Source organism: Vespula pensylvanica, chromosome 11, assembly GCF_014466175.1.
Source record: "Vespula pensylvanica isolate Volc-1 chromosome 11, ASM1446617v1, whole genome shotgun sequence".
In the NCBI taxonomy this organism is placed as follows: Eukaryota; Metazoa; Arthropoda; class Insecta; order Hymenoptera; family Vespidae; genus Vespula; species Vespula pensylvanica.
The window spans coordinates 5633976-5652433 of NC_057695.1; the positions used below are offsets into that span (position 1 = coordinate 5633976).

General features: G+C 25.9%; 5 protein-coding genes across 15 annotated transcripts; 3 read left to right on the forward strand and 2 right to left on the reverse strand.

Moving 5' to 3' along the window:
• Position 1: 1 nt before the first annotated feature.
• On the reverse strand, positions 2–3648 carry LOC122633186 (probable glutamine--tRNA ligase). The gene is made up of 10 exons (XM_043820816.1): positions 3195–3648; positions 2691–2995; positions 2403–2590; positions 2070–2325; positions 1687–1984; positions 1225–1604; positions 830–1148; positions 506–726; positions 229–421; positions 2–131 (listed from the first exon to the last, which is right to left on the reverse strand). Exons 1-10 carry the CDS (start codon positions 3315–3317, stop codon positions 81–83), a joined length of 2334 nt encoding a protein of 777 aa, XP_043676751.1. The 5' UTR covers positions 3318–3648; the 3' UTR covers positions 2–80.
• Positions 3649–3941: 293 nt separating this feature from the next.
• On the forward strand, positions 3942–8391 carry LOC122632917 (ribonucleoside-diphosphate reductase large subunit). Of its 3 annotated transcripts, none has more exons than XM_043820234.1 (12): positions 3942–4255; positions 4324–4622; positions 4705–4793; positions 5022–5199; positions 5323–5686; positions 5776–6080; positions 6158–6320; positions 6397–6785; positions 6860–7047; positions 7126–7434; positions 7574–7762; positions 7842–8391. In XM_043820234.1, the coding sequence occupies exons 2-12, from the start codon at positions 4595–4597 to the stop codon at positions 8103–8105; spliced, it is 2466 nt and encodes an 821-aa protein (XP_043676169.1). In that variant the 5' UTR covers positions 3942–4255; positions 4324–4594; the 3' UTR covers positions 8106–8391. The 3 variants fall into 3 exon arrangements, with proteins under 3 accessions (XP_043676169.1, XP_043676171.1, XP_043676170.1); XM_043820236.1 differs by having other exon boundaries at positions 4392–4622; XM_043820235.1 differs by having other exon boundaries at positions 4475–4622.
• A 140-nt stretch (positions 8392–8531) lies between these two features.
• Positions 8532–12719, forward strand: LOC122633172 (zinc finger protein 436-like). Of its 7 annotated transcripts, none has more exons than XM_043820785.1 (13): positions 8532–8607; positions 8922–9033; positions 9234–9260; positions 9367–9426; positions 9524–9586; positions 9802–9884; positions 10000–10144; positions 10259–10547; positions 10606–10708; positions 10832–11095; positions 11398–11719; positions 11791–12134; positions 12206–12719. In XM_043820785.1, exons 3-13 carry the CDS (start codon positions 9245–9247, stop codon positions 12434–12436), a joined length of 1920 nt encoding a protein of 639 aa, XP_043676720.1. In that variant the 5' UTR covers positions 8532–8607; positions 8922–9033; positions 9234–9244; the 3' UTR covers positions 12437–12719. The 7 variants fall into 7 exon arrangements, with proteins under 7 accessions (XP_043676720.1, XP_043676722.1, XP_043676719.1 ...); XM_043820784.1 differs by having other exon boundaries at positions 8537–8818; XM_043820781.1 differs by having other exon boundaries at positions 8537–8818; positions 8922–8955.
• Positions 12720–13762: 1043 nt separating this feature from the next.
• Positions 13763–15856, forward strand: LOC122633177 (AN1-type zinc finger protein 2A-like). Of its 2 annotated transcripts, XR_006328052.1 has the most exons (3): positions 13763–14092; positions 14175–14908; positions 15557–15843. XR_006328052.1 is itself a non-coding variant. In XM_043820799.1 (2 exons), the coding sequence occupies exon 2, from the start codon at positions 14198–14200 to the stop codon at positions 14837–14839; it is 642 nt and encodes a 213-aa protein (XP_043676734.1). In that variant the 5' UTR covers positions 13764–14092; positions 14175–14197; the 3' UTR covers positions 14840–15856. The 2 variants fall into 2 exon arrangements, 1 of the variants encoding a protein (XP_043676734.1); XM_043820799.1 differs by having other exon boundaries at positions 13764–14092; positions 14175–15856.
• Positions 15857–16491: 635 nt separating this feature from the next.
• On the reverse strand, positions 16492–18440 carry LOC122633176 (RNA transcription, translation and transport factor protein). 2 transcript variants are annotated; one of them, XM_043820798.1, is made up of 4 exons: positions 18299–18440; positions 17909–18130; positions 17730–17825; positions 16492–17647 (listed from the first exon to the last, which is right to left on the reverse strand). In XM_043820798.1, exons 1-4 carry the CDS (start codon positions 18357–18359, stop codon positions 17283–17285), a joined length of 744 nt encoding a protein of 247 aa, XP_043676733.1. In that variant the 5' UTR covers positions 18360–18440; the 3' UTR covers positions 16492–17282. The 2 variants fall into 2 exon arrangements, with proteins under 2 accessions (XP_043676733.1, XP_043676732.1); XM_043820797.1 differs by having other exon boundaries at positions 18236–18408.
• Between the last annotated feature and the right edge of the window lie 18 nt (positions 18441–18458).

Genomic DNA, 18458 nt, shown 5'->3' on the forward strand with positions numbered 1-18458 from the left:
CTATTTTATATTTTTACTTTTATTTTAAATTTTACAAAGGTACAAACAAACGTAATATTGATATTATACATATATTTTATTTAAACTTTACCAGAATCTTCTTTTAATGTAACCGTTCTATTGAAAACGAGCTAGAAACATAATTAAATAGATAAATTATTACTTGACTATATGAATAGAAAGATTAATGTTTTCAAGTAGTTTTAGTTCAATAAATTGGAAAATTACCTTGCCATGTTTTGTGTCAGGATCAACAGAAAAGAATCCTACACGTTCAAATTGAAATTTATCAAAAGGTTTTACTGCATTTGCTAAATTGGCATCTAAATAACCTACTATCTCCTTTTTACTGTTTGAATTAATATCACTCAAAAAGCCATTTGGTACTTCATTTGGATCTTCGGGATTTTTATGTTTAAATCTGAATATATAATCATAAGATAGAAATGTTATGAGAAATGATAACGTTAGATAAAGTTATATAATACTTATTATATATACATACAGGCGTTCATATAATCTGATAGATGTTAATGTAGGTTGTGATACCCAATGTATAAACGCCTTAGGCTTATTTGTTTCTGAAACAGGCTCTTGTTTGACTATAATATTTGTAATATTTCCACTATCATTTTTTTCTATAGATTCTACAGTAAGAACCACTCCTGCATATTTTAGACCAACTGATTGTTTTGGTGTTAAACGTCGAAAACTTTTTTCGTCTATCTAAAAATAATAATATAATATTAAATTAAATGTACTTATCTATATATGTATATTACTATTATGAATATAGGTATATAAAAATATAGAAATTTTAATTACAAACCTCTCTAAAATCAGATGCTTCAATATATAAAACTTTATCAAAAGTTATTTCATGATGCCCTCTTTCAGGTGCATTAGGAAAATTTGGTACTGAAAGTTTTAGTACCTGACTATGAGGAAAATTGTTAATAGTCACTTTAATAGGATCTAATACAACCATATGTCTTACGGCAGTAATATTCAAAATATCTCTAACTGAGGCTTCCAAAATTGCTGGATCAATAACTGCTTGTGCTCCAGTTATACCCATTTGAGCACAAAAATTATTTATGGCTTCAGCTGGAAATCCACGTCTACGTAATGCTGTTAATGTAAATAATCTGGAAACAAGTCTAGCTTTATAATTTTCTGAAGTAATACAATACAAAGTTATTATATTTAATTATTTTTATATACCTTGGATCATCCCAATCACAAACAATACCTTCTTCAATCAGTTTAGCAATTTTTCTTTTAGAAACAACAGTGTAATTCACATTTAATCTACCATATTCCCATTGAACAGGACAATATATGTCTAATGCATTACAAAGCCAATAGTAAGATGATCTACGTGATTGAAATTCTTTTGTACAAAGGGAGTGTGTTATATTTTCTATACTATCACACAAACAATGTGTAAAATCATAAGTTGGGTAAATACACCACTGATCTCCAGTTCTATGATGTGGTAAATATTTAATTCTATATGCTACTGGATCTTGCTTGCCTTCTTCCAAAGTAACTTTCATACGTAATGTTGCCTCACCTTCTTCAAATAATCCATCTTTCATATCCTATTAAAAATTTATTACAGTAAGAAAAAATTGTAGTAAACATTTAAGACATTAAGAAATAATTGTTAATTATTTTTCTTACTTCAAATAGTTGCAGATTTTCTTCGATTGGACGATCGCGCCATGGACTTGGTGGTGGATTAAATCCTCTTATATCTTTATTTGATTGATGACAAACATATGCAAATCCTTTCTTTATAAGCTTCACAGCCCAATTATATAATTGCATAAAATAATCAGAAGAATGTGTAATTTTTGCTGGCTTATAACCAAGCCATTCTACCATATCACGAATTCCAGTAAAAAATTTTTCTTCCTCCTTCTCAGGATTTGTATCATCATAACGTAAATAACACAATCCATCATGCACAGCAGCATACCTAATACAAATTTTTTATTATATCATAATCTTTATATGTAAAATATGTACAAAATATATAAAAAAATAAATATATAAATATATACCCAAAATTAATATTAATGGCTTTGGCATGACCAATATGTAAAATTCCATTTGGTTCTGGTGGAAATCTTGTTCTTACTTTACCATCAGTTATTTTTAAGTGCTCTTGCAATAACTTATGTGTATTTGGTGTTACAACATATCCCTCAGTTTTATAATTTTCTCCAGGTTTATGAAAATGAACTTTTGTTTTCATAAGTTCTGTTATTGTTAATGCTGATGTGCTTTCATTTGTCAATGAAGTATTTTTTTGTTGTTCTGAAGAAATAGAAGATATTATCATTTCTTATCATTTGTTTTGATAAAATTTTAAGTAATAGTAATTGTTAAGATACCTTCTTTTCCTGCTTTTTTTACTTTATTTTGCTGTGTTTGCTTTGGCACTGATTCAAGATCACTATTGAGTTTCGGTCCTAATAAATTTAAAATTTGAATGTCAAATTCATTTTTTATTGCTTTTCCATCTGCCCATTTTAATATATTACGTACTTGTTGCATTAATGGGCCAGGATTAAATCGGTATCTATAATTATGTAATATATAATTAAACAGATCAATAATAAAAATTATTATATTGTTATCCAATAATAATATTACTCAAGTTACTCAAATAATTTAATTACCTTTTTTCTAGAATTTCTTCTTTATGGATATTTATAAGCTTTTCAACCTCCTCTTCAATTTGTTCCGGTAAAATCACAATTCCTATTCCACAAGCTTCTTCAAAGGCTGAAATATTGATTTCTTCATGTAAATTACTAAGAATGTAACTCAATGCAGCATCTAATCTTTGAACCGTATCCAATTTCTTTTCAGCTATAAATTTGGATAAGAATGATATTTTATCTACAATTTGAGCTTTTATTTTTGAAGATAGATGATACAGGAGTATGCCTATCTCTGGTGTAATATCAACATATTTTCTTGCCTGTAAGATAACAAGATACATATAAAAGTTTTTGATATGATAATTGTATATTTTTTAAAGATATAATATATATTATAAATTTAAAAGTAGAAAAAATATTTATTTATATAATAAAAATTTGGTATCAATTTTATTAGTTATTATTTTATTTAAGTAAAAATTAAATTTAAGAATATATTGTAATTTTTAATATACTAACCTCTGTAATAGCAAGCTTAAGATTTTTTGAAACTTGTGCATTTTTTAACGTTTCTTTTGCTTTTTGTTCACTTAGACCAACTTGCTGAAATAATTCAATACATTCGTCTTTTTCTACAGTCATTATTAAATAATATTTTTAATTTCTTTATAGCCCACGTTTCACACAAGTTCAAACATACGGCATGATACAAAGAAGTGCGGCAAAATTAGCAATGCGTGATCTATACGTCACTTTTGTACATACACATACCATACATACATACACATACATACACACACACACATATATATGCACCTATCAAATTATAGATATAAATTTATTAATCCGTTCATGATATATTTGAATATGCATATCTATTTTTCAACATACATAAGAATATGAACAAAATAGTATTATATTAGATATAAATCATATTAATAAATATTAATATCGTAATATCGAGTATTTATTAACATACGCGTTTCAGCTACTTTACCAAGTTCGATTAACTCGATCAGCAGTGTAACCAACAATAGAATTTTAACTATATTTTGTTCTTAACCTATACTATCGTATTATTGCTAGCCATTTGTATATATAGTTTATTAACTAAAATTATATACATAGAATGAAAATGTATATAATAAAATGTATAAATGTTCCTACTATGCATATATCCTTCGTATATAATATAATTTTTAAATAATTATACATATAATTTTTAAATAATTATTGATACTATAAAAATATAGATTAAATACGACATAACAATTAAAAGTTTGATAGTTTGCTACATTGCTGATCGAGTTAATTAAAATTAATGGAGATTGATCGAAGTGGCTCGTAAATATTATCTTGAGAACGGACTGTGAATATCGTTCATTGCGTTCCAATGAATCAATATCAGAAAAAGATTCAACGTGTAAACAAGACTTAAACGGTGTATCATATAACGTTGAATGTCAGATATATTTTGCGATTAATCCCTATGACCAATAGTCACTAAGCTGTCCACGTGCAGTTAACGTCCTGTGTGCGGCTTTTCTCAAGTAATCAGAAATACTAAGAATAATTAAAAGGTAACTAAGAATTTGTTTCTTTTACAAATTTCAATATATTACAAAGATAAAGGTTTCATTGTTTTCAGTTAATATTTAATAAATACTTAATGAAATCGTTCATTTTTTACTATAAAACCGTTGAAACATTTATTAGTTTTTGGAGAAACATATACATCAACCTTAAATAAGTGATGTAACATTCAAAATATTTATTATTCTATGTACTTCCGGTTAAAGTTTCATTTCCGTTTCACGCCTAAACTCTTCAAAACGAGGAAGGATAAATAGTATTAAAAAGTATTAATAAAATTAAGAAAAACATATTAAAATAATAATTACCAAATAAAAATTACCAAAATGACTAAGATGTATGTACTGAAACGCGGTAAGTTTATCTTATTTAAATTTAAGTTCATTTAATTTAAGTTTTAATATGTCCGTTATCACGAGTCCTTTGTTGTTGTTAGATGGGCGACAAGAAGATGTTTGTTTTGATAAAATTACATATAGAATACAAAAATTATGTTACGGTTTAAATATGAATTACGTTGATCCAGTAAGTATAGTAAATGATAAAATTGTTTTTTACAAAATTAAACTTTTATATTATAAATTTAGAAACTAAGTTTGTAACTCTTATTTTTTTCAAATAAATTGTTTTAATTGCTTTTAAGTAATCATACGTAGACTTCTATATATAGCTAAATATATAATATATATAAAAAAAGTCTTATTATATATTACAAAAAGAATTTGTAGTTTGTAATTTATCTATACTTTATAGTCTGCGATAACATTTCGTGTAATCCGTGGCTTGTACTCTGGTGTTACCACTGTTGAACTAGACAATCTTGCAGCTGAGATTTGTGCAACTTTGACTACTCAACATCCTGATTATGCTATTTTAGCTGCTAGAATTGCAATATCTAATCTTCATAAAGAAACAAAGAAGGCTTTCAGCGGTATAATTATAGTTTTTATTTCTATTTATATTATATCTTCTATTTATATTGATGTAATTATTGTTCTAGATATATATATATATTATATATTGATATAGATTATATCACTATTTTTTATTTTAGATGTAATAGAAGACTTACGAAATGTAACAGATTTATATACTAAAAAAGCCAAACCTATCATCAGTGAAAAATCTTATAATATCATAAAAAAACATGCAAGCAAACTAAATTCTGCAATTATTTATGAAAGAGATTTTAATTATAATTACTTTGGGTTTAAAACTTTAGAAAGGAGTTACTTAATGAAAATTAATGGCAAAGTTGTAGAAAGACCACAACATATGTTAATGAGAGTAGCTGTTGGGATTCATGAAGAAGATATTGAGAAAGTTATTGAAACATATAATTATTTATCAGAACGCTATTTTACACATGCTTCTCCAACTTTGTTTGCTGCATGCTCTATAAAACAACAATTGTGCAGGTATAAATTATATATATGTATATAAACAATACTTTTATATATATTTAATATAATTTTTATTTCTTTATTAAATATATCTATTTTTTCAGCTGTTTTCTTTTAACTATGAGTGAAGACAGTATTGAGGGAATTTATGAAACCTTAAAAAAATGTGCTTTAATCAGTAAATGGGCTGGTGGTGTTGGATTAAGTGTACATTGCGTTAGGGCAAAAGGTACACCTATAGCTGGTAACTGTGGTGAAGCAAGTGGGCTGATTCCTATGCTTAAAGTATATAATGACATGGCCCGCTATGTTGATCAAGGTGGAAATAAAAGACCAGGAGCATTTGCTATATATATAGAACCATGGCATGCAGATATATTTGAATTCTTAGATCTTAAGAAAAATACTGGTAATAATGTAATATCATTTTATATAAATATTGGTAAGGTATAAAAAAAAATTAACTAAATTTTTTTCAAATAATAGGAAAAGGAGAGCTTAGAGCAAGAGAATTATTTTATGCTTTATGGATCCCAGATCTGTTTATGAAACGTGTTTTGGATGATGATGTTTGGAGTTTAATGTGTCCACATGAATGTCCTGGTTTAGCAGATGTTTGGGGAGAGGAATTTAATGATTTATATACTAGGTAACTAAATTGTATTAATGGATAACTTGGATAAATTAAAAATATATGAAAGTGAAAATAAAAAATATTACCAAAGGTATGAAGAGCAAAAGTACTACAAACGTCAAATTAATGCAAGAGATTTATGGACTGCCATACTTAAATCCCAAGTTGAAACTGGAACACCATATATGCTTTACAAAGATCATTGTAATCGTAAATCGAATCAACAAAATATAGGAACGATTAAGAGCAGCAATTTATGTACAGAAATTATTCAGTATTCAAGCCCTAATGAAATTGCCGTATGTAATTTAGCGTCAATTGCTGTAAATATGTTTGTTGAAAAAAGTACAAAAACTTATAATTTTGAAAAATTAAAAGAGATAACTAAAGTTGTAGTTCGTAACTTGGATAAAATTATCGATGTCAATGATTACCCTCTCCCAGAGGCAAAATTCTCTAATTTAAAACATAGACCTATAGGTAAAATTTTTTTCTATTATTATTTATGACTGATTTTTATATAATGTTTTATATAATGTTATTTTATTTATTAGGTATTGGAGTACAAGGTTTAGCAGATGCCTTCCTGTTAATGCGTTTTCCGTTCGAAAGTGAAGAGGCTCAAAAACTTAATATTCAAATTTTTGAAACAATATATTATAGTGCATTAGAAGCTAGTTGTGAAATTGCTCAAGAGAAAGGCTATTATTGTACATACGAAGGAAGTCCTGTTAGCAAAGGAGTAAGCTTTCACCTTTATAATTTATATTATCAAAAAATGATCGTTTATTCTGATAAAGAAATATTTCAATATATTTAGATTCTACAATATGATATGTGGAATGTTACACCAACAGAGTTGTGGGATTGGAAAGCATTGAAAGAAAAAATTGCAAAATATGGTGTAAGAAATTCTTTATTAATGGCACCAATGCCAACTGCTTCTACAGCACAAATTCTTGGTAATAATGAATCAATAGAGCCATATACCAATAATATTTACTCAAGGCGTGTTTTATCTGGAGAATATCAAATTGTTAATCCTCATTTATTGAAAGATCTTATTGAAAGAAATCTTTGGAATGATGAAATGAAAAATGAAATTATTGCAAATAATGGTTCTATTCAGGTCAGATTTATCTTATTTAATTTTTTTATTATCAATTACATATTCATATGATTATACAATTACAATTATATTGTATAAATTCTGGTAAAGAAGATTTTTTCTTTTCTTTTAATAAATGTATTTATCCCATTTTTTGTAGGATATTAATAGTATACCAGATGACTTAAAATTACTTTATAAGACCGTCTGGGAAATATCACAAAAAACAATTCTCAAAATGGCAGCAGATCGTGGTGCATTTATTGATCAATCACAATCTCTAAATGTTTATATGGCTAAACCAACAGTAGAGAAACTTACGTCCATGCATTTTTATGGCTGGAAAATTGTAAGCTTACAAGAAATATATATATACATCTAATTAGAATATTATACCTCGATTATTATACGACTTGTTTTATTTATAGGGATTAAAAACTGGTATGTATTATTTGCGTACAAAACCAGCTGCAAATGCGCTTCAATTTACCGTTGATAAAACCAAATTAAATAAGGCGAATAAAACTTCGAAAGATAATTCGCACAATTTAAGTATTAAAAATGAAAAAGTAGATGGAAATTTATCAAATCCAGAAGAAAATGATTCTAAAGAGAACGACGTCAATAATATAAATTCAACGCTTGTATGTTCCCTTGAAAATGGTGATGCTTGTATGGCTTGTGGATCATAATAATCTAAATATGTATGTTTAATATTATATTTTTATATTTTAATTGTTACGTTTATACTACTAAGTAGATATAGTTACACAGAATGAGATCTATAGTTTTGTGTATTTTTGAGAAGACTTAAAAAGTTTTCATTTTATATATTTTAGACATATAAGTATAATATGCTATAAGAATTTAATTCTAATATTTTCATATCATATACATATTGTTTTGTTATTATTGTCATATCCATGAAAACAAGAATGAATAAAACTCTTTTATCAGCAAATAAAAATTCAAAGCGCAACATTTTGAATTTGATTCAATTACAAGTTTACAAATACCCTATAAAAAATTTAACAGATCTAAAGTTCCTAGAAAAGAGTATGAAATTGCTTATAGATGTCGCCCTTGTATATCGATATAAGAGAATTTAGAGATATATATCGATATTGAGGACTTCAGAGACAGAGAATCATAGACAGCTTTCCCGTTATGCGTTTGGAACATTGTAGAATGTTGGTAGGCGCCTATTAAGTTCATCATTACGTTTCCAATATTTATTAATTAAATAAAAAATGATTAAATTTTGTGAAGAAAATTGCACAAGTGATATTTCATTTCATGTAAAAAGATATCAATAGAACAATTCCGATTCTGTAAATTCATACGCATGCGTGAATTGTGTATATGTGTAATTTGTGATAGACGATTGAGTAGAATAATACAATTTGTGCGTAAGATACAATTTTCTTTTAAACATAAAGATATAGTGTATTAAATATTTAATTATATTTATGTATTTAATTTTCTTCATATTATCTTAATATCAAAAGCGAAGAGTCACATATCTTCGATCTGGAACGAAAGGTGTGCCCCTTTATATAGGCCATTTTGTTGTGCTTTGAGGTTTAAGGGAATTATTGCTTCAGGCGCAAATAGGAACAAGTAAATATTACATAGTGATAAAAAATTTATTTTCGTTTATAAAAACTAAGTTTTGCTATATATAACGATCTTTCTAATAATAGATTCTTAATATGTAATTAAAAAGATATCTTTTTTTATAATATATGTACAAATAGATTTATGATAATTTAGGAACAATTAAATAAAATTACAATTTTTATTTTGTAATTAATTTGCAGCATTGAAGATAATGGAGGAAATTATAGGTATGTATGTACTATCGTTTATTTGCAACTTATCTTTAGCTAAAATCATAATGTTATACTACATCATTTAGTATTACTACATTCTGGTGATTAACTTTTATTTCAGAAATTGTAAAAGTTGAGGAAGAAATAATACTGAATGATGAAACTTCTCAAATTCTTCTTGGTAATTATTATATCTTAATTATATTATTAATTTGCAAATTTTGTAAAATTTTTTAATGAATTAAAACTATTTATTAATGAATAAAACTATATATTAGATGCAGATGGTTCAGAGAAAGAAGTTGTGATAACTACGGAAGATGTATCTGGTAATGTAACAGGTATTACATACATATTACATATATTCAATGATTTTTCGACTACTTTATATTCCCAAGAATTTTTTTATGATATTATTATTAAAATACTACTTTTTATTAATCATATATAATTTATTATTTTATTTATAAGTATTTCAGTGTTGTCTTATTTTCTAAAATTTATTTTTTTGTTTTATTTTCTATTTTATTATGTTATATTTCTGTTTTGCTCGCAGCTATTTCTCAAAGCAGCCAAATTATACAAATTATAACAGATTATGAATGCGTAACATGTCACCGCATTTTTCAATCAGAAGATGTAAGTTATAATTTTATTTTTATATTCTGTTATTCATTTAATTTGTGGATATTTTTTAACAAAAATATTTCGATATAATTTTTTAATTATATTCATGATTAATACTTCTGTATAGATGCTAAAGGAACACTTAGATGTCTGCAGAGAAGAAGATGATTCTACAAATATATTAGAATTAGGAAATTTAGATAACTATGATTCTGAGGATGAAGATGATGCTGATGATCCAGATTACGAATTCAATGACACAAGTATTGAAGGTATATATTAATTATTGATATGATAATTATTTATAATACTTTCTTAATAATAGTAATTGGTTTATCATATTAAATATATTCTTCTAATACATAATTATATAAATATGATTTTAGATACTAAAGCTCAAAAGAATAACAATGAAAAGCCAACAATTAAACCTGTACCAGATACACAATGCCACTGCTGTGCTGAAGATTTAAAAACAGCACATAGTGGTGGTGAATTTAAATGTTTAGAATGTGAACTATCATTTAAAAAAAATTCTTCTTTAGAAAGACATAAAATAGTTATACATTGGAAATGTGAATCTTATACCTGTATTAATTGTGGATCAACCTTTCGTGATAAAAAATCATTAAATAAGCATCGTTATACTACACATGTCAATCGTAACATATATAAGTAAGTATATATAAATTTAATAATTATAACAAAATACTTTTCTTCTTTTAATTTCTAGATGTGATACCTGTGATACATATTTTTCGCGAAATTATCATTTAAAACGTCATAAAATGCAGTCTGGTTGTCATGGAGATATACGCAAAACTTTTGATTGTCAAGTAAGTATACACATATAATAGTATAACATGATTTAATAATGAGCAACTTGAGTTTTATGATACGTAATAGAGATTAAAAACTTATGATTAATGTAATAATAAGATTTTTTTCTCAATTCATAGGTTTGCCAAAAAGTTTTTACACGAAAAGATAATCTACGTGAACATTTGCGCACACATGCTGGAGCACCTCAAAGGCAGAAAAAACCATGTAAATATTGTTCTAAGGAATTCTTTACTACTCAACAATTAATAATACATGAACGATTACACACTGGAGAAAGACCAGTACAATGTGATTTATGTCCAAAGACATTTCTGTCTTCTCTTGCATTAAAAAAGCACCGTCGTGTACATACAGGAGAGAAGCCATTTGAATGCAAATATGTAAGTACTTTTTTTAAATAGACCATCTTTGTTTATAAAAACCTTTTCTTTATCCTGAATTAGGGTCTAAATATATAAAATCACTTATTTTTAACACACATATAATATGAATTACTGCTCATTTACTTTTCTAATTGTTTCAACAAGCAAACATTACAAGCTGGATAAATTGAGGTAATATTTCTTAAAATAACTCACTAATAACTCTAGGTAATTTTTAATCTAATTAATTTGTATATGTACACATTTACAAATGTAGTTAATTTATATATTCGTAAAACTTATTATTATATTTTCTGTAGTGTCAGAGGAAATTTGCGGCCCGTGAAACATTAAATCGTCATCAAAGAACGCATACTGGAGAAAAACCTCACGTTTGCCAGTACTGTGGCAAATCGTTTATCCAAGCAGCACAATTAAGAGCACATGTATTTCATCATACTGGTGAAAATGGATTTTATTGTGATATTTGTGGTAAAGCATTTAATAGAAAAGCTCGATTGAATGTACACAAAAAATTTGTACATGAAGGTGCAACACCATTTACATGTGAAATATGTGAAAAAGGTTTCACACGGAGAGAAGATTTAGCAAAGCATACATTATTGCATACAGGAATCAAACGTAAGAAAAAAAAATCCTATTCATTTAAATTTTATAAATAATATACTATATCAATTCTAACGATTTTTTAGCATTTAAATGCGATAAATGCTCAAAGGCCTTTTCTGCAAAATCTTCATTACAAGCCCATCTCAATACTCATAGACGTGAGCCACCTCAATCATGCGTTGAGTGTAATCGTGTCTTTATAAGACAAGACTGTTTAATGAGACATGTTCGAGCTAAACATCGAGAACTTCTGGAGGATGTAATGGATGAAGTTGAAAGAAAGCACTTACAAACACAATTATTCAATATTGCTTCTATTGCTGCAGAAAAAACAAAAGCAGGAGAATCTAAAGTACTTTCTACAGATGAATTGCTAAAAGCCATTGCAGATCTTTTAAGGATACTTATTGATGAAGAAACTTTACAGGTATTGTAATATAATTATGATAAAATGTAATGAAGTAATCTAAAATGTAATACTATTTAATAATTTTACAGTTATTTGGTTGGCCTAATGCTCCTATTCAAGATATTTTAGAGGCCGTGATTAGACGTTGTGGTCATGAACCTCTAACATCAGATAGTTCTTTACTTTTCAACGAAAGGTTAAGAGCGAACGTAAAACTTTTATTTACAGTGGTTATTGAGGATGAAACTGTAAAGTCGTTATTAACAACTAAAACGGTAGACCATGTTATTCTTCATGTTTTGGAAATTTCGCAAAAATGAAATTTTAATATATGTAATTGTTGTCTAATTATACGTAAATATTTGTTATTATATTAAGTAAAAGTAAAAGTAAATATTTCACAAAAATTTACGTAACATCAAATTTGCAAATGGTAGTTGAAATTTGGATTGAGAGACAATAGTATTATACATATAATTTTATTATTGTAAGCCTACGTTTTTACTGCAATTGTAATGTAATTATACATTGCATACTTTTATGAATATGTTTTAAGGTTGATACGAATACTCGATATTAAATACGTATTATTGTATTATATATATAATACATTATATATACATATATATATATATATATGTATGTATGTATGTATGTATGTATTATTGTATTACTATTTAGAAGGGTTAAGAGGAGCATTATAGTAATTATTGTTAAAACCTGTAATCATATCATAAAATATATTTCTTACAAGTATGTGTACTTATAACTGCAATAATTCATATAGAATTAGTATAAAGTAGGAGAACTTTAAGTTACAGAAATAATAATTATTTCTATTAATATTTTTAACGCGCGTGTCATATGTACACACACACACGCGCGCGCGCGTGTGTGTGTGCGTGCGTATGTGTTATATTCAAATTTTTAAGGCTCTATAATGGTTTACATCAACAAACTAGGAATAATTCTTAATCAATTTTGATGAACGAGGTTTCGTTTTAAAGATGAAGATTTCAATTAAAATATGATTTTTCCGAATGTTTATGAAAGCTTTATTTTCTTGAAAAAAAATATTTGTAAAATAGTTTATGCATAAAAATGAAGCTCTCAAAATTTCCAGAAATATTTTCTATTCTACTTATATTCAACGTTATATCCACATTCAAATTTCAAGATAAGCATCTGCGATCTTTTTTTTATCGTTATTGCTATTATGTTTTATATGTTATATACTTTATCGCAAAAATTTCTTTCATACATTAATTTGATTTTTAAATTACGAGTGAAAGGATATAACCTAATAAACTTATATATTGATGCAATAAGCGTATAGTAAGGATAGTGTTTCCAATTGTGTTTGTAGTTCATATTTTTTCCGTGCTTGTCGCTGAAGTAGCATATATGTTATCAGTGAATGGTGGTGAAGAGAATGTCTCAATCAAAAATAATTGGCTTAGAATCAATTAATTATATGACTTTAAAAAAGAAATATGAAAATTCGCCTATTCTGATGCTATTCATTGTAAATTATTCGTTCTTGAATGCATCATAATTTTACAGGAATATATTTACTTTACAAACACATCCTCATGGAAACAGGATTTTAAAACCACTTCTAGGCGACTATATATTATAATATCAATGACGTAGCAAATTTGATATATATATGTATGATTATACTTGATCATTATGAAGTCAAGATTACGATAGAATTATTGGACTGTTCAATATTGCAAGTTGTACAAAAATGCAATATGGTATATATTTCCAATAGGAAACTTATGAGCTACACTATATAAACAGCTACTTGCGTGGATTGTTCTTGTGTAACAAAGTATCTGATTCAAATTTGTAGTCATTTATATTTTTAACTTGTTACAATTATTTTACATTATATTAAGGAGTGAAAAGATCAAATTATATATATTTGGCTTTTCTTGTGATAAAGCTTCTACAATATAAATTTGCAATAGGTATGTATTTTATTATTGCTGCTTATACTAACTTCAATTTTTATTTATATTGTCATATAAGAAGTAAAAATCTATTTTATAGACAGATTTTCCACATTCCAAAATATGGAGTTTCCAAATTTAGGAGAACATTGCTCAGAGCAAACTTGCAATCGTTTAGATTTTCTACCTCTAAAATGCGATGCTTGTGAAGCTATATTTTGTACAGATCATATATCATATATAAATCATTCCTGTCCTAGTGCTTATAAAAAAGATATTCAGGTACCAGTGTGCCCATTGTGTAATACACCAATACCACAAAAACGAGGAGATCCTCCAGACTTGGCTGTGAGCATGCATATAGACAATGATTGTCAATCAGATATTAGAAAAGATCGTAGAAAAATATTTTCGAATAAGTGTTCATCAAAAGGATGCAAAGTAAAAGAAATAGTGCAGGTTAAATGCAATGACTGTGGCAATAATTTTTGTTTGAAGCATAGACATCCCAGCGATCATGCATGTATTGGCAAAGAAGAGGCAATTAAACTTAAAAGATTGAGTGCCCTGAATAAACACTCTGTGGTTTCCCAGAATGACAATCACAATAATTCTATTGTATTCCAAAATCTTCAAGGCACCATGAGCGAAGATGAAGCTTTAGCTAGAGCGTTACAGGCTTCCTTGCAAGATGAAGGAAGAAATAAACGGCAAGGGTTACAGCCAGTGCCTTCTGCGCATAGAAACAGATGCAGACTTTCTTAATTGCAATGCACTCTTATCAATTTTATGCATTTTTAGATAAAATACTGCTGTTTAAACCTTCATTAAAAGGTGAATATATCTTTCCAGCTTTTATTAAATTCTATTAATAATTATATTTCATAAATAAGATTTTATACCTTTTCATATAACATTTAATATTTCTTGATTACACATAAAAATATGCATATTACAATTCTGATAATTTTGTTCACATTTTTGACTAGCACAGCAGCACTAGATAAACTAATAATAATCCATTTCTTATATATATATATATATAAATTGTTTTTTCCTTGCAAAGTAGAATGTCTCCTAGATCCCATAATTAAAGTAATTTCACATTTATTTAAGCAAAGATTTATTTAAGTCTAAAGTGCTTTTTATAAATAATGTGTTCATTTTTAAATTATATTTAATACTTTATATCTGGACTACCCATTAATATATATTTTTGCACATATGAATGTGTTTTGAAATTACATTAACTTTGATAATTATATATAATACAGATTTTACATTTTCATAAGCTTTGAGAGACAAAAATTTCGAAGTTGTATGTTATTAGATATGTCAGTATCCAGTGCCTTAATAGATTGAGTGCATGTATAAGAAAATGGGCATGAATGTATATATATATATACATATATTCATATAAAAATTATTATAATATAAAAATAAATGTATATAAAATGAAAAATTAAGTTATTTCTTTTTCAGAGTACATTTCTACTGTCTCTTACATACAATATTTCAATAATTAAATAGATGTACCCATTTTCTACAATTTACGCACATTAGAATATGAACAATTTTTATGCGAAAATACTATTTAATTAAATATCTTTAAGTAATATGCATATTCAAATATCTTAGATTTTAAATATTTTATATATAGCACGAATGTTTCATCATTTATGGTATTTAAAATGTTAATTATAAATTTAGTTTAAATTTGTATATTTAAGAAAGAAAAAAGAATATGTCAATAATACCCATAAATTTTACAATCTTCAACATTATTATTAGTCATATCTTTATTTTATATAAAATCTGTATTTCTAAAATTATGTACTGTGATCATATCAACGACATTTTCATATTTTTAATTGATTGATAACAAGAATTATAAATAAATGATAAACACTTCCTAGTATTCTGTTATAGCATACAGGTGCAATTTCCTTCATAATTTTTAAATATACACTTAAAACTTTATTTATATAATTATAAGATGTATAAATCATATATTAGTTTTTATAGAAACAAAATCATGATATTATATAACTATTCTCTTGAAATATGAAGTTCCTAATAATTAAGGAATCAATATGAATGTGAAAATAATGTTCACTACACAAATGTTCTCATCTAAATATAAATGCTCAAAATATTTGACTTTACAAATATTTTATATTTATTAAAGTTATGGATGCTATTAAATAGAACAATATCAAATTACATTTGTAATATATAATATTTATATTATAATCTCAGAATTTGTAGTAAAATTAGTAAAATTAAAGTTGTTTTAAATAATATATTTTTCTTATTTTAATTTTTTTTGTAATAAAATAATTTATATTAGCGCATTGAGTGTATTATTAATATATTTATATGTTACAATAGTAAAGTATTTATAAAAAAAAACATTATTAATTATAGAATATTAATTTTATTAAGTGTCTAATAGCAATATGTACAATTATTGTTTTATTTCAAATTAATAATTATTAAAGTTAATATCAAAGTTAAATAAAGAAAAATATCTTATGTTACATCTCACTTGCATTACATAAATTTATTACAAATTTTAATAAGATGTATACATTAATTCCCAACAGTACAAAATTGGATTTAAATATGTTTAATAGAATTAGTATAAATCCTTGAGTTATTTTATTTTTTATCAGTATTTTTAGCAAAAATTGTTTTTATACAATTCAGTTTTCACTTATGAATGTATTACACTACAATATACATTTTGTAATATCTATATAATGTGATGTTTTCAATTACTTATATAATATTCCTTTTATATTATTCCATGACATTTAAAAGTTTAATTATTAATCTTTTAATGAGTATTATGTTCTATGATACTAATTGCATATATAACAACTAGTATTCTTTATTTAAATATAATAGCAAGACAATAAAAGATTTATTGTAAATATCTATTTTTAGAGTTTAATTAAATAATTACTATTCGATTGTATATTTATATCATAGTAAACGAGGTACATACTGCATAATATTTTCCAGAATATATCATTCTAGAAAAGCCTATAATGTATATAATTTATATACTCATTAATATTCATAACGAATTGGTTTCTTGACTATAAATCGCATTAATAAAGCGTATATTAGATATTACAGTCTATTAGGTATAAATAGATCGATATTGTGTACATTATATAAGAAAATTTACATATAATGCACTTTATTTTCCAACTTTTCCTAATTTAGTATCAGTTTTAGGATTAGCTGTAATATTTTGTACAGAAACAATCAGTTCATTAATCTTTGTTTGCAGATTTCTCAAATCATGAATATATAATAATGTTAAACCTTTTGCAGCATTATCTAGAACCACATCACCTAAACTGATACCAGATTTAGTATCCATTATTGGAAATGGTTTGCCTTTTACAATAACAGTATTAGGATTCGCAATTGCTGCTGCATTTAGTCGGTTACATACAAGTTTGCTACAAGCTTCAAGCGTAGTAAGATGACTAGAATGTTTTGGAATATTCAAGAGTTTTGCTATAGCATTGACACCATTTTTAAATTCTTTGCTGTAAACTAAAGTAATAAAAGTAAAATATTAATACATTTTACAATATTATATTAGAAATTGAACATTGAAATAATATCATTAACTTACAATCTAAATTATCTAACGGATTTGATGACTTTAGACTAGGTTTTAAAGATTCTTGTTTATTTTTTTTATTTCCAGTAACTTGTTGGTACTTTTTACCTATAATAAATATAACATCGTCGTTATATATATTACATTTATATTTCATTTATATATATTAGTATGGTTATATTTTCACTTACAGTCATCTGTATATTCTAAATTAACAGCACGTCCTATCAGCCATTCAAGCTGATCAAGAGGATTAGTTGTTACTGGACAATCTATATCTTTACAATATTTTTGGAAGACTTCTGGCCATTTATCAGATTTAATATTTCGTAAATCATTGCGTTTTTCAATCGTGTAAAGTCTAATTTTTTGATCTTCCAACCATATGACAACTTTACGAAAATGCTCGGTATCTAGAAAATAAGTCAATTTTATGCATTTGTTCTAAATTTTGTATATTATTATCCGTACAATAAGAAATATTAAAAACATCGATAGTTTTAGAAGAGCAATTTTACCTAAAATTGTGAAACGTATGCTATTCGTTAGAAGTCTTAATAAGTACGTATAAAATAACTCACTGTTTCCATTGACTTTATCCCATTCTAAATATCCTAAAGCTTTTAATTTACGATTAAACATAGTAGTCTTTCAAAAATAAGAATAATTATTAACAGTATAATCGTAAAATTAAAAAAATAGTGTCTATAACCGGCAGTGTTTCACGTCAGTTCTTTTCTA